This window comes from Gymnodraco acuticeps, unplaced genomic scaffold (genome assembly GCF_902827175.1).
Source record: "Gymnodraco acuticeps unplaced genomic scaffold, fGymAcu1.1, whole genome shotgun sequence".
Classification (NCBI taxonomy): Eukaryota; Metazoa; Chordata; class Actinopteri; order Perciformes; family Bathydraconidae; genus Gymnodraco; species Gymnodraco acuticeps.
Window position 1 is genome coordinate 1,531,479 of NW_022992336.1, and position 14,984 is coordinate 1,546,462.

The 14,984-nt window shown below is 40.5% G+C and overlaps 1 protein-coding gene across 1 annotated transcript in view; it reads right to left on the reverse strand.

The window, feature by feature from the left end:
• The window catches only part of cdkal1 (CDK5 regulatory subunit associated protein 1-like 1), a 303,497-nt gene that overhangs the window by 4,783 nt on the left and 283,730 nt on the right, over positions 1–14,984 (reverse strand). Inside the window, exon 14 of the mRNA XM_034208587.1 lies at positions 11,785–11,949. Coding sequence (XP_034064478.1) covers positions 11,785–11,949 — 165 coding nt within the window. The remainder of the gene's footprint in view (positions 1–11,784; positions 11,950–14,984) is intronic.

Sequence of the window (14,984 nt, forward strand, 5' to 3'; positions counted from 1 at the left end):
ACTACTACTACTACTACTACTACTACTACGAGTACTACTACTACTACTACTACTACTACTACTACTACTACTACTACTACAAGTACTACTACTACTACTACTACTACTACTACTACTACTACTACTACGACGAGTACTACGAGTACTACTACTACTACTACTACTACTACTACTACGACGAGTACTACGAGTACTACTACTACTACTACTACTACTACTACGACGAGTACGAGTACTACTACTACTACTACTACTACTATGAGTACTACTACTACTACTACTACTACTACGACGAGTACGAGTACTACTACTACTACTACTACTACTACGAGTACTACTACTACTACGACGAGTACTACGAGTACTACTACTACTACTACTACTACTACTACTACGACGAGTACTACGAGTACTACTACTACTACTACTACTACTACTACTACGACGACGAGTACGAGTACTACTACTACTACTACTACTACTACTACTACTACGAGTACTACTACTACTTTATCTCCATCTAATTTCTCTTTAAAACTGTGTTTCATTTGAAAGTTGCAAACACAATGATAAACATAAATCCTCTCCTTATTCCAATATATTGTGGATGGAAGCATTCCTAAACCCAGCCATTTGTTTATGCAAATGAGTGCATTTCAATTAGGACGCCATTATCTCTGTGTAAAGCAGTTAATGCAGTTTTGTAGTGATCCAATTATTACAGAGTGCTGTCTATTGAATCAAGCTGATGTTGAGGAAGGTGCACTGTGATGTAGTTACGTAGCTCCGGACTGTGATAGTGCTCGAGTTAATCTCTCAGTAACACACCATTTTCACATTGCTTTGCTACAATGTTTCCATATCAAGTATAACACGAGTACTTCTTACAGCAACATGGACAATTCAGCCACTTTAGGTATGCAGTTAAAGCAAGGAGTGCTCTGGGCTACATTATACGGTTGTGTGTTGGGAATGTGGCTAATAGTAAAACATGAAGATTCAAAACTAAAATAACAAACACTAAAAGCAGCTGTGATGGGAGCAACATCAACATGAAGTATTCTTTCAGATGATGGTGTTAATATAATTCAGATGGAAGCCATAATTAACCAGCCCTACGTCTCCCTGACCTCCCCCCCCCTCACTGATGGTGATCTGAACCCTACAGTAGATGAGCAGTTTAACCTCTTATGTTAAAAACATTATAGTTAAGCTGAAAATATGCTTTACATTTATTTGTACAATATTCATTATAGCAGCCGTCCTGCCAACATGAACTTTTGTTTTGCAAAATATTTGACCATATATTCAATATTATTATGATTGTTAAAATGATTATGATAATAATATTATTAACATTCATATTATGTCATATACTTGCACTTAACTTCCCATGTATATCTCATATTTTATTCACTTTTTCTTACTACTTTGTTTACATTTTGTGTTCCACCCCCCAATATCTGAATTCGCAGTTACATGTTGTCCAGTATCAACTTAGTTTCTATGGTTGAGTGATTAAAACACTAAATATAACCGGTAAACTTTGACACTATCAGGGCACATTAAGTTGAAACTTGATGTATATGTGTACAAAAATATATTGTCGTTTCACACAGATTTAAATGAGACATTTTAAGTAAGAATCATAATAAATCAAAAACCAAAGCACTTTATTTATCTCGAGTTTGTACACCTTCGTTTCAATTGTTTTTCTTTCTTAAACCAGCAAACAGAAAAGACACTGGTTTTGCTTTTTACGTTACTTAAGAAGTTAATAATCCTGCACAAGTTGTGGCTCTTTTGAGTTGGGCAATAGACAGATGGGATAGGAGAAAACAACACGTGTCAACATCTGAGAGGGTAGGACATCTATCAGGGTGACCTTGCTGTCGTTCCTATATGTGTCCTTGTGCATGACGGTTTGTACACTTCCTTATCACCATTGGGGAAGATTATGCAGGGAGATATTGAGCGATTGATCAGCTTCTCTCCAGGATAACCTTTAATCAAGTCTCCGTTTACCTTCTGTCTGTAATCTGACTTATTTCTTCTTTATTGATTGACAGTGCGATGTCTCTCCACATCCTCCCAGTAGAATGCTAAGCCAACTTAAGGAGCACCTGGCTGTGCTTGTTATCTATTGGTTTGGCATTTGATATAGTTCGGAAAAGTTTTGATTTGGAAATTCTGAAAAACTCAGAAACAGTGTTGAAAAGTTTGTAGAGCATATGTATGCATACAGAACTTTTGACCTATAAATGACAATTTAAAGTATGACGGATTTTGTGGAGTACAAACGCATGCTCATATGTAAACTATGTATTTGTATGTAACAGAGTTGGTGCACGCCTACACGAGTTGCATTCAAACAAACATGGCTGCTGCTGGTGTAGTTGCATACTGTAGCATCTGTCCTCTGCCTCTCTATCCTCCACATTACTCCCGCGCCCTGTCCTCTGATGGTTGGGAACACTACCTTGCCACCCACTCTTCTCCTCACCGTTGTCTCTGAATGCTTTCCTCTGTTACTACACACAATGGAGGAGGGATACTGTGACCGGCAACGCCTACGTGACACATCTATGAGAAGTCATTTACAGTTACTTCAGACAATAGGCGGAGGAAGAATCAGTAACAGAGGTCTGGCGGATGTGTCCACATTTGCTTAAGGTTAGCATCATCTGTGGACTCCCTCATGGCGAAAGTAATATCATCTTTTGTTGCTGCCTTGTTGCTTGGAATCCAGTAAGTGTGCTTTGCTATGCTGTATGGTGGAAGCCAGGTCAAGTCCCTGTCATAGTGCATGCTACTTGTCAATGAGCCTCTTAACTGTCATCATGTGATCAAAAATGAATACAGCTAGTTCTGTCGGGTTTAAATCACTTATTTGAAAAAGACTTCTAAGTCAGATTACAGTGTAACACCTTCATCATTCATAACTTTTCATTAGCATGAATGTCTAAATGACAGAAACCTCAAGAAAGTACACTGAAAGACTTCAATATAATTCACACCGTTAAGATAATAGCATAATAGCACAGAAGAAAACAATGAAATGGTCATTAAAGCGGGACAAGAGAAGAAACAGACTAAAAGGACTGGTGAATTAAAAACAAAGGTGAGAGTCAAAACCATGATCATTCTCTGCGTTGACAGGCCGAGCACACTGCCTTCCTCTCTGCCCATCTATTCATCTGTCTCTCTGCAGGTGTCTTTTCACAACGGGATGCCAGGCGAGGGACTGAATAGTACAGTGGAACAATCTATTACTAGTAGGGAGGATAAGTGAAAATCTAAGTGCCAGTAGGTGTGTGTCAGCACAGTGGGAGAGCAGGGGGGGAGAGAAGTGAAAAACTGACAAGAAATGAGGGGAAGGGGCAGGAAAAAAATGAGAGATGTGGCTTTCAATGATAGTTCACCACCTGCTAGGTGGCCAGCTGAGCCTGTGCATATGTCTGCGAGAGAGAGAGAGAGAGAGTAAGAAAGCTGGCATTTGTGAATAAGTGTGTTCGTACGTGAAGGCCTGTGGTGGGTAATTGTGTCTCTATGCTCACAGCGGTAGAACCGAATGAAATAATTCTCCCCGGAAATCATCTAACACTGCACTGGGGGTACAGCGCTGGAGAGCACAGCGAGATACTTTTTCCCTCAAACTCCAGGACTCTCAAATGTCTGTCTGGCTCTGAAAAACTCTGCTCTAATTCCAAACAAGCACATTTAAAAGTCTAGTGCAGACTTCACCAAAACACTTGATATTTTCACACAAAGACACACACAACACATCACGAGAGCCAGAAAGCACAATACACAGTGGTCACGTTTCTCACATGATCCTCACCAGCTGTCAGTGTCACTCTAGACACACACAACCACTATGGAAGTGGTTTTGTGTGTGTGTGTGTGTGTGTGTGTGTGTGTGTGTGTGTGTGTGTCTAAACAGATACTGTAACAGCCTATTTAGTCATGGGCGATTTGACAAAGCCACAGTGACAATAACAAAGAGCTGAAGCCGTATTTTTAGCTGGACGGAGGGATGAGGGAGACATTAAGAGCGATAACAAGTCGTATTTATGGTACTTTGTTGGAACACTATGGGACTCAAAAAGAGAAATAGAAGCTCAGTGGGGAACTTGGGTCATGTTTTCTTTGTCTTCCTCTTTCTAATCTGTGTAACTGTTGTCACTTTACACACACTCAAGCTACACAACCTCCAAATCCTAACATATTATTAAGTTACACTATGTCACAATGTGTTTCATTACACGTTGACTTTAGCACACAAAACATACAAGTTTACAGAGGCACATTTCACTTTGTAACACAGAAAATAATAAACGAAAAGGTTTATCATATTCATCTCGGATTCAATTTTTTCCAACACAAAAATGACCTCCATATTCAATAAACTCAGATATTCTAGTTGGCTGTGCATGGCTTGGCCAGGCTTTATTTTCTACAACTACGCAACAGAAAGACTGAATTACAGCAAAGTCAACAGAAGAAAAAACACAACAGTGCATCTGCTAGTGTCTGCAGGCCCTAAAATAAATCAATACCATCAGGTCTATGTACCAAAATACAAACAGGGAGTGAGAACTATCTTCTGTTGGGAAGGCAACTCTTTGCTTACTGTCATTATGTTAATGACATTGACACACAGTAGATGTGAACAGAACTTTAAATTCAAGGCCTTTAAAGTTCTCTGAAAAAAACATTCAAAGACAATTCCTGATTTAACTTACAAAGTTTGTTCTGGCTCTTAAGCCCTAAAAAACTGTAATGCTGAGAACATTCTAGCAGGATTATAAAAAGTCCATGACAGTGCCATTAAAAACCATTGGTGCAGACCTGTCTTCACTCAACAACAGTGTTACTTGCTGCATAAGAAAAACCCAAACATCATTAAAGAAACCAGTCACCCTGCTCACTCAGGGCTTCCTCTGCCGCAGTGTGGGAACGCACCAGAGCATCACCAAACCAGCAGCACCCCCCCAGCTGATAGACAGTTGCTTTATATGAGCATCAGACTGACATGACTCTCTCTCTCACACACAGATGTATCAAGTTGTTTTCTCATAGAAAAGGTTTACAGTTGCAGTAACTAAATACAGAAAAACATGGTGTGTATAGTTTGAGGTGTATGTGTTGAACACATAAAAGGCACTTATACAGACATCAGATGCTTTCAGGAGAAAGGTATACAGACCAACATAACAGATACAGGGACAAACGTACACACATAATTGGCTGCCTACAAATATCAGTTTTATATTGAGAAGCTGACACTGAGAAAAGATGTCTCATGTAACCTCAGTAATATTGAGGTGGTTGTTAGACAACCAAGGACATATTTCAGTTTTAATTTGACATAATACAATACACCATTACATTAGGTGTCTCTGGTGTAAGACACCTACACTAAGTAATAGGGTAGACAGTCCTCCATGTTGCCTACTATTGGGAATACCATATGCACGATTCAAAACCAGTCAAATATGTGCAAAGTAAAAGCCTACATTAAACTTTTGACTGCCAACAATCATTAAACTGATGACTGGATGTGGAGGTTTTGAAAGACCGGAACTTCCACTGAACCTTATTCAGCCACACCGAAATGCTTACTAAGTAACACAAATAAAAGATCTTCTCTCATTTATCTTTCTGTATAGCTGCTGACCTGAACACTAGAAGGGACAGAATGCTAAACCCTTTACATTACATTACATGTTAGACACTTTTATCCAAAGCGACTTTCATACTCAATACTGTGGACAATCCCCACAGGAGCAATTTGGGGTGCAGTGTCTTGCCCAGGGACACAACGACATGCTGACTGCAGTGGGGTTTGAACCTGTGACCACCTGCCCCCAACAGGTGGTCAACGCACAACCCACTGCACCACATGCCCCCTTTAGGGCTCGAGGTGTGTCTGAGGGTTTCGCAGGTCTACTGCTGTCATGTGGGACAATGATCAAGGTGAACTCTTTAGTCACCATGTATAACTGCTGAGAGGAAAACTTGGGCCATGGGTGATTCATCTGTGGAAGAGCTTTGCTAATGAGTTTGTCCACAATGCACATTCTGGTGAAAGACTATTTTCATGAAAACATGGAACAAAAAACCCCAAAACACAAAGATATTTTTCCTAAACAGTTTATTGGCAAAGTGCGTTGTTATTTTAATATTCCATCTGTGGTTCAAAGTGAACTCAGAGCAAGGGGCATATAAAACCCTTTGACATTTTAAATAAACAAAACAGAATGAGGCCGCGTAATGCCACTTGACATGTTAGAAAATAGACTGAATTTTGATGGCTTGACATCGTTTGTTACTGTGACTTTGGTTCTTGAAGTATACACAAAGCGGAGGCCATGTAATACGATTTGACATGCTAAATGAATTGCTTAAAATAGCTACGCCTGCTGTTTTGAAGGCAAAACTAATTATTTGCTACTAAACAAAGTCATCCAAAAGCCAAGCAAAACCTTTTGACATTTTAAATAATGGAGAAAAATAAAGATTTGAGAGGATTAACTGTACCCCGACCAGAAAAGACCGCCTAATCTTTGATTTTTGTTCTTTTCCTGACAATACAGATGACAACATGATGGGTGCATAACGCAACATCAAAGCAACAATCCATAACAGTTGCATGTCAACACAGAGCAGTTCAATTGTTTGGGGTGAGATACAGATTTTTGTACCAGTGTGTATATGTTTGTGTCGGTCGTGTGTGTGTGTGTTTTGTCTACATCATTATTGTGTGTGTACAGCCAGTGTCTCATATAGCCTGCGACTAGTAGGAGTCTGCCATGTGCACCACCGGGGGGGACTGCGCTTTTGTACAAGTGTGTGTGTGCATTAATGTGTGTGTACAAGGGTCTGTGTATATGTGCATGTATAATCTCTGCTTTACCAATGAACCTGTAGTGTATGTAAGCTTGTGTCTGTGTTGTAAACATAATGATGCAAAATACCAGCAATCCCACCCACTCAGCTTGTACTAGAGTAGACAAAGACACAGTTACAATTTCACCACGTCCACGCAATCTGTGTTTCTATATTTCTCTTGTCATCCATTTACATAAGTAAAAAACACAAACACACAAACATGAACTGGACTGATTACAACTGAATTCTGAGGAAAGATGTAATAGAAAGTAGAAGTAATACAAAACGGGCAGATATAAAACAAGAAAAACCAGATGAAAAAAAGTTAAACACAAGAAAGGGTAGGAAAAACAAGAGTATCAGCTCCAGAGAAAGGGAACAAATAAATGTAATACAACAACAAAGATTTTTCCATTCGCCTCCATTTTTTAGTGTCAATGTGTGGCCATGGAGGGACATTGTTCACTACCTGTATCCCTCCATCTCGAACTCTCTCCCAGCTTCCTCCTTTTTCTTTTCTGTCCTTCATACCAACTGTCAGTTTGCTGTCTTTGCTCCCCTGGAAGGAGCAGAGCCCTTTTCTTCTCACTATTCTCTCAGTCCCCTTGAGAAAGTATGCTGTGAAAGGACCTGATTATTTGGTGGCTCTCAAGCTGCTTTTTTTGTCTCCTGATCTCTCCGTCTACCCTGCTCGTACTCCCTTTCACTGTTGTTATGTTTTTTGGGCCTCCCCCCACCGCCTCTTCTATCATTTAATTTCATCTGAGGATGAGTACTGCTGAAGATACTTTCCCCTTTTCTTTCCTGCACCGTGTTGTTGAGTGCTTTCTCTGCTATTGTGTCCCACTAAAAGACTCATTACTGTCCTTCCCCTTGTGTGGAAAGTGCTGTTTCTGTGAATAAATGGCATGACAGACGGAGAGAGAGTAAGAGAGAGAACAGAAGAAAGGATGTCATCCATGCCAATACAAAGCTAATATTTCTCCCTCTTAAACATTGGTCTTGTTCTATGGAATGAGGCCATTAAGAACATGTCATGGTGGATAAAGAAAAGAGTCTTGGGATGCACATGGACGAAGAACAGTGTGCAAGCAGATCACTATGAGTCCATCCTCACTATTCACTAGGGATGCCAGCGATTATTCGATTTTTCGAATATTCGTTACAGTCTCCATAATCGACAATTATTTTTAAAATTCGATTTTATTTATATATTTTTTTATTATTATTTATGTTTTTTCCTGGCTTAGTTTCAACCAAAATATAGACTAATGCTAATAATAGTAATAGTATTAATAATTGTAAATGGCCATTGGTCACACCACCAGTTTGTTTTACTGTAAACTTGGAGGAAGCCTGCAGCGCAGGCTGCGCAGAGTGCAGACTGCTGCTGCCTGCTACACACCGACCCCGCCCCCCCCCCCCTCCGTCACACATACGATTGATTTATTGGCGATATACAGAACAGTGAGAACAACACAACTAAAGATGAACAAAGCGGCACGTTCAAAGAAGAGTTCCTCGTGGAACTACTTCGAACTGACAAGTGCAAATGAAGTCAAATGCAAGCTCTGCGAAAATACTTTGGTCTACCACAGCTCAACATCAACAATGCGTTCGCATTTGAGTGCGAAGCATGCCAAAGAAGTGCCTACAGAGAAAGACGCAGCACAGCTGGCCATTACTAACTTCACTTCAAGGCCACGTCGTTGTGATGACAGAAGTGCAGGTGACATAACTGCGCTAATCACCAATATGATAGTGAAGGACATGCTGCCAATAAGTTTCGTGGAAGGAGGGGGTTTCCTTGAGCTTATAGCAAGCCTGGAACCAGATTACAGGGTCCCGGGCCGTACTACAATGACCAAACAAATGGAAAAGCTGTACAAAGATAAGGCAGAAGATCTGCGCAGAAGATGGTGGTTTATTTTTTGCTATTGCTTTTTACTGTTCTACCTGAAGAGCCCTTTTGTATCATGTACATGTTCCAGAAAAAGAAAACAACGGAATTCCATTTGTCTGTGTTTTGTTTCTCCCCCGGGGGGGGGGGGGGGGGAATAATCGATTCATATTCGCCAGGGCTGTCCGATTTTCAAATTTGATCATGGTCAGTTTCTGGCATCCCTACTACTCACCCTTACATCTACCTGTCTATATATTCACACATCCATGCATTCTTTCATCTGCTCATCCATCAGTGCATCAATGTCATCATGTCTCATCATTGTATCTATTTTTTCCACTTTGGGTACGTCCTTCCCAAGCAATCCACACAAGCTTACACAAGCCGTTCCTCTATGAATCCATCCATCCATCCATCCATCCATCCATCCATCAATCTATCTATATGGCAATATTTCTTCAATCCTACACTGCAATCATCTTGCTCTTCATTGCAAAAATGACAGAGCTCTCACTTTGTTCCTTTTTTCGACAAATGGACATGACAGCCCTTAGTGGGTTCTTCTGCCTATCCAATCACCCACTTATCTGCCACTCTCTTATACTCACTTTCTCTTACATTGATTCTCTGCATCTTAGATGAAACGACAAAGCTCAGACTACGTCCTTCTATCAGCTACTCAGCTATCATTGCACCTCATCACGCAATCTCTCTCCTCGTGGTCCTTTATGTTTTTCTCGAGCTCGCTGCCAAAAGCCTGTAATTAAAGACTGTGCTGCAAGACATAGGGGTGAACATCTATCTGCCTTTCCCTAACCGTTCATTCATCTTACATACACATTCAGCTCAGTGTGGGGTGGACTCATGTAGAGACTCAAAGGAAAAAGATGGTCTTGTATAAGCCTTCAACCAGTGTCTGTGTGCAGGGGTGCATGCCCTTATGTATGTGTGTATACAAGGGTTTGCTGTTGCAGGGTATTACTAAATATATGTGTGTGCATGCATACTTTCAAATAGAATTGTTCACCAACAATAATATTATTTAACATAGATGCTGACTTCATCAGTTTCATGGACATCACATATACCAGGGAGCTGTGTGTGTGTAACCTACAAATACTGTTGTTTTCAAGCCATTAATTCACGTATCGATTATCATTGTGCTCCAGTGCCACTCTTGTGTCATTAAGAGCTGACATCGCTGGCCATAAGGACTATGGGTTACAGATCATCAGCGGCATCACTGGAGATCACGTAATATAACAGTATGTTAATTGGCAATGAGCCGTGGACAGCAGATAATTTTTTTTTTCAAATCCTGAACCGTATTACAACAAATGTTCATACGCTGAACTGCCACTCACCTAGGTCTGTTTCTCTATCTGTATGTGGTTTAAATCTTAAGTTGGGCTGCCTCCTTTTTTCCCCACTCAAATGCTGTCACAATTTCAACTACACTTATGACACTCGTTATTAGTTCCTTTTTCGTGGTTTAAAATGTTGTTGTAGTCTCAACCTACTTTAAACAAATAGCTCTAGTACATTTTATACACACCCCAAAACCTCAAAGCACCAGGTGTGTTCACAGACACTAGGTGTGTGAAACGACAGAACGAGATTTCGTGTCCTATTCAGCTTTTGTTATTCCCAAATATTAAGAAAGTGACAAAGACACTCTTTTCTTCCTCTTTCAAACTCGAGATTTGTAAATTCAATTTCATCTAGAGCACAATGAGTGTCGAGATAATGACATTTTCCCTTGAGAAAAACTTCTGAAACTCATTTGGACCCTGGGACTTGGTACTTGTCAGGAAATATCCAGACAAAGGTATTTACAATGTATGGACTAGACATAGTGTATGCCAGTGTGTGAGAAACAGTGTGCATAACAGTATGAAGAATGTGTGCATGTGAACATGTTGAAGAATGTTGAAAGATGGAGAGGGACAGTAAGTGGTGGGAAAGCTTGTGCATTGGATGGGCTGCAGACTTTATGAGGCACCTAGTTTTACAAGGTCTATTCTCCACTTCTGAACTTTTCATCGCATGGCTTCCTCTTTTGCTCTTTTTATCTCATTCTCTTCCATCCATTTCTCTCTCTCTCTGCTTACTTTACTCTTCATCAGTGACCCCCCCCCTCTCTCTCATGTCTCTGTCAGTTCCTTTCTTCCCCTCCCTCTCTTTCTGGCAGTAAAGGCTGATGGAGTGTGAAATTAGAAAGTGTATCATATTCTGCTCTGTGACTCCATGTCCTGAGCTATAAGCTCCAGCTAGTCAGAGTGAAAAATAACATGCAGTGAAACAGATACATTAACATGATGTGTGTGTGTGTGTGTGTGTGTGTGTGTGTGTGTGTGTGTGTGTGTGTGTGTGTGTGTGTGTGTGTGTGTGTGTGTGTGTGTGTGTGTGTGTGTGTGTGTTTATGGCAGAAAAGAAGACAGAGGACAGTTTAGCCAGCCACAGCTTATCTTAAATTACTTATCTCACGCCTGATACACTGGGGCTTTTCCACAAACTGTAGAAGCCAGAATGGATTAAAAATGTGGACACACTCACACGATATTCATTTGCTGACTGAACACAATTTAAATAGTGTGTTGTAAACACAACTTTTATGGTTTGGATAAGGAAAAAACATACAGTGCATGACAGATGCAGGCTAAATCATGTAATTAGCCCAAACAAATGCAGTACACATCTGGTAGACTCATGTTCACCAATACTGTACATATACCACATTGGCAACTGATTTAAAGCAGTTAAATATACTGCACTGAACTTTTTACTGATTTCATCAAGAAAAAGTGACTACATATAAGAGGCGTAACACATTAATTTATTTCATTTAAAAAAAAATTAACCGCCAAGTAAACTCTGCTATATATGCTATAACTAATTATCCTTTGTACAGCCATGAAGTGCTGACTGTGTTTACATAAATCAGGAAAAGAAAGTGATTGGAAGTGTGCATGTGTGTGTCTGTTTACCTGCTTCAGGCCAGACACCTCTCCTTTCTGAAGCGGGGCAGCAATGGAGGCAGTGAAGGGCTTACTGTCTTCTACTGGTCGGCCTTTCAGGAAGTGTTTTCCTGCCTCGTAAATGTCCACCTCGATCATCTTCCCTTTGAACTCAGCCCTCATAGGCACCAGCACCTGCAAAACAGGAACCAGATTATAATTAATGTCACTATAAAGTTTAAGAACATTTTCAAAGTTACACAATTAATCATTCATAAACCTTTGTGAATGTATTCATTGAACAATGAGTGTATTTTATTGACCAGAGGTGAGATATATTCAGCAACTTGCCGTCATTCACTTAAAATGGCTGACCTAAACAACCATCCATTCAAAAGAATAAACAGCCATCTGCATTTTTCCCCACATCTATCATGTACATTTTCAATTAACCACTGCTCAAAACTGTTCCCAATACTCCCTCACATTTTTTATTTAGCTAGTCCCTGCTTGCTTAAAAGAAAGCACAGAGCTGAGTGTTTTCAGTTGCATTTATGGATGCCCTCAAGGTAAAAAACGACGGCAACAGCTGTGAGATAAAACCACCGGGATTTGCTGGTTTGTCTTATTATTTCATCATGGAACCAAAACATCTCTACTGATCATAGCAGAAAGGAAGAGAAAACAACAAGTTATAATTAGTGCCTGAAATTTGTTCTTAGTGACTTACTCCTGTAAGTAAAGTTCATATGCTAAATTTTTTTCCTTTAAGCACAGAGTTGACAGAGAGACAATGATGTATGCTGTTCGCCTTACTTCAGATTTATCTCTCTTGCAAAAACTGTTATAATGATTTGTGGTGTGATTATTGGTCGGATTTACAATTGTATTCACAACTAAAGTAATGGATTTATTTGAGAACAACCAATGATTTATTATATTACTCAAGTGAAAAAATAACATCTCACTGTATGACCCTTTGTTCACCTTTTGATGTACACAGTTATGCAATCCTCTCTGAATAAACAGCTGAGCAATTTGGAAACAGTTATGACATTTTTAAACAAATTCAAAGATGGTTTTATACTAACAATAATAATGTGATGATGTATTCATCTCTATAGGCTCCGCAGCCCAACAGTAACCTGGGAGCTGCTGAGGATGTTATGTGTTGCCCAGGTAAACTTCAGGAGGGTGGGTGCATGCTGACTCAGATCATGTGGGGGTCTGTCTAACCATTACAAGGCTCTGTGGGGCTAAGCTACTGACTGGGCAGTGAATAGATGTGAACTGGTGGAGGGAGTGTTACTGCTGTGATGGCAGGAACAAACCTGGCTCAGAGTTAATCTGTCAGTCTTTATCCAGCTGGTGGAATATGATAGGAAATGGAGAACAGGCCGAACAGACACACAGGCAGCGCCACACCTGCCTAATCAACACACCTGCTGCTCGACACTCTGGACACTGTGTGTGTGTGTGTCTGTGTGAGTGGCTTGCAACCAGGCTGAGAGCGCAGAGGAAAAACAGCAGGGATGTGGAGGAGGAAGGTGAGTGGGTTCTGTGTGTGTGGGTCATTTGATGCCCATTACAGGATGATTAAATGATGAAAGACCTTGTCCGTTTTCATTGGAAACACCTCCTCCTAATTCCTCAGTCTGACACACACACACACACACACACACACACACACACACACACACACACACACACACACACACACACACACACACACACACACACACAACACACACACACACACACACACACACACACACACACACACACACACACACACACACACACACACACACACACACACACACACACACACACACACACACCCACACACACACACACACACACACACCACACACACACACACCACACACCACACCACACAGGTGGGATGGGTGCCTATTATAGCCGTCAGGATAGATCTCCATCTGATGGTGTAAAAGTGAAACTAGGCCATTTGTTCACACTCACACCTCTCACTACCTTATTCCCCACTCCCCTCCACCCACCCACGCACCAACAACCCCCCCCCCCCCTCACCTCCCCCTCCTTCAGTCCCTTTTCTCCTGCTCCCACTACTCTTTTCACTTCTGCCCTGATCCCTGACCTCCCATATTTTGCCCCTTAACAAACCAATCCTTTTCTCTACATGTTTCTTTTATTACATATTTGGGAATTTGTTTGATATATGTGCAGTGAAGTTTAATCTCTCAGTTTAAAGGTTGATGAAAGTATAGCACCAATAATAAATAGTGAGTTTTTAAAAATAATCATATAAGTGAGAAAAAAGTGAAATGATGTTGCGCGAATACAACTTCAGGAACATATTGGTACATAGTGTTTTCATGTTCTTTTTTCAAGTTAGTTTGATTTAGGAGTACATGCAAAATACTTAATGTCCCAAAAAAAAGATTACGGCAGCGGAAAAACATCAAACATGTCAGCTTGCTTTCCTCTGGAGTACAGTCAACTGACACACATGACATACATTCCTACATATGCACCAATGCACACATGCATGAAGAGGGGTGCACCCCACAACAGACACATGAACCGAGTGACACTTGTAACTTTAGTTTATAGCCTGCAGAAGAGGAGGAGAGGAGAGGAAAGTGGAGGGGAGGAAAAATTATTACCATCCCCTGCCCTCCCTGCTAATAAAAAGCATAACTTCAAACATGTTTCTGATGATGGTTAAAGCAGGAGGAAATTGATTTATTTGAAGATGTTTTAAAGTGAATTTTTCACAGGTTGAGAGAGGGTCTTTGAAGCCATCCGGATATGTGTGTGTATGTGAACAGTTGTGTGTGTGTGTGTGTGTGTGTGTGTGTGTGTGTGTAGGATGGAATGTTCATGTCTTTAGGGCTGACCTTAATGTTAGTATAGTAAAAAAAGCAAAAAGTATTGCCGCTATCAGCAGCCAAATGCTCTCATGACCACCGCAGGGAGTGTGTGTGTGTATTTGTGAGTGTGTGTGATGTTATAGCTAACCTACTTTAGTCAATACAAGCTTAAGATTCTGACACCTGCTGTAAGTGCTCTGTGACATGCAAAGCAAAGCTTCTGACCTGATTTGCTAAGTGTGAAAATGAGGGAGGGTTGGATTAGCTTCACATACGAAAAAAAAAATCATCAAACACAGATTAATTTACTGCATTTTCAATGTATGTTATTTTGATGGGGGAAAGAGTCTGTAGGCCAACTTGACTATTTTA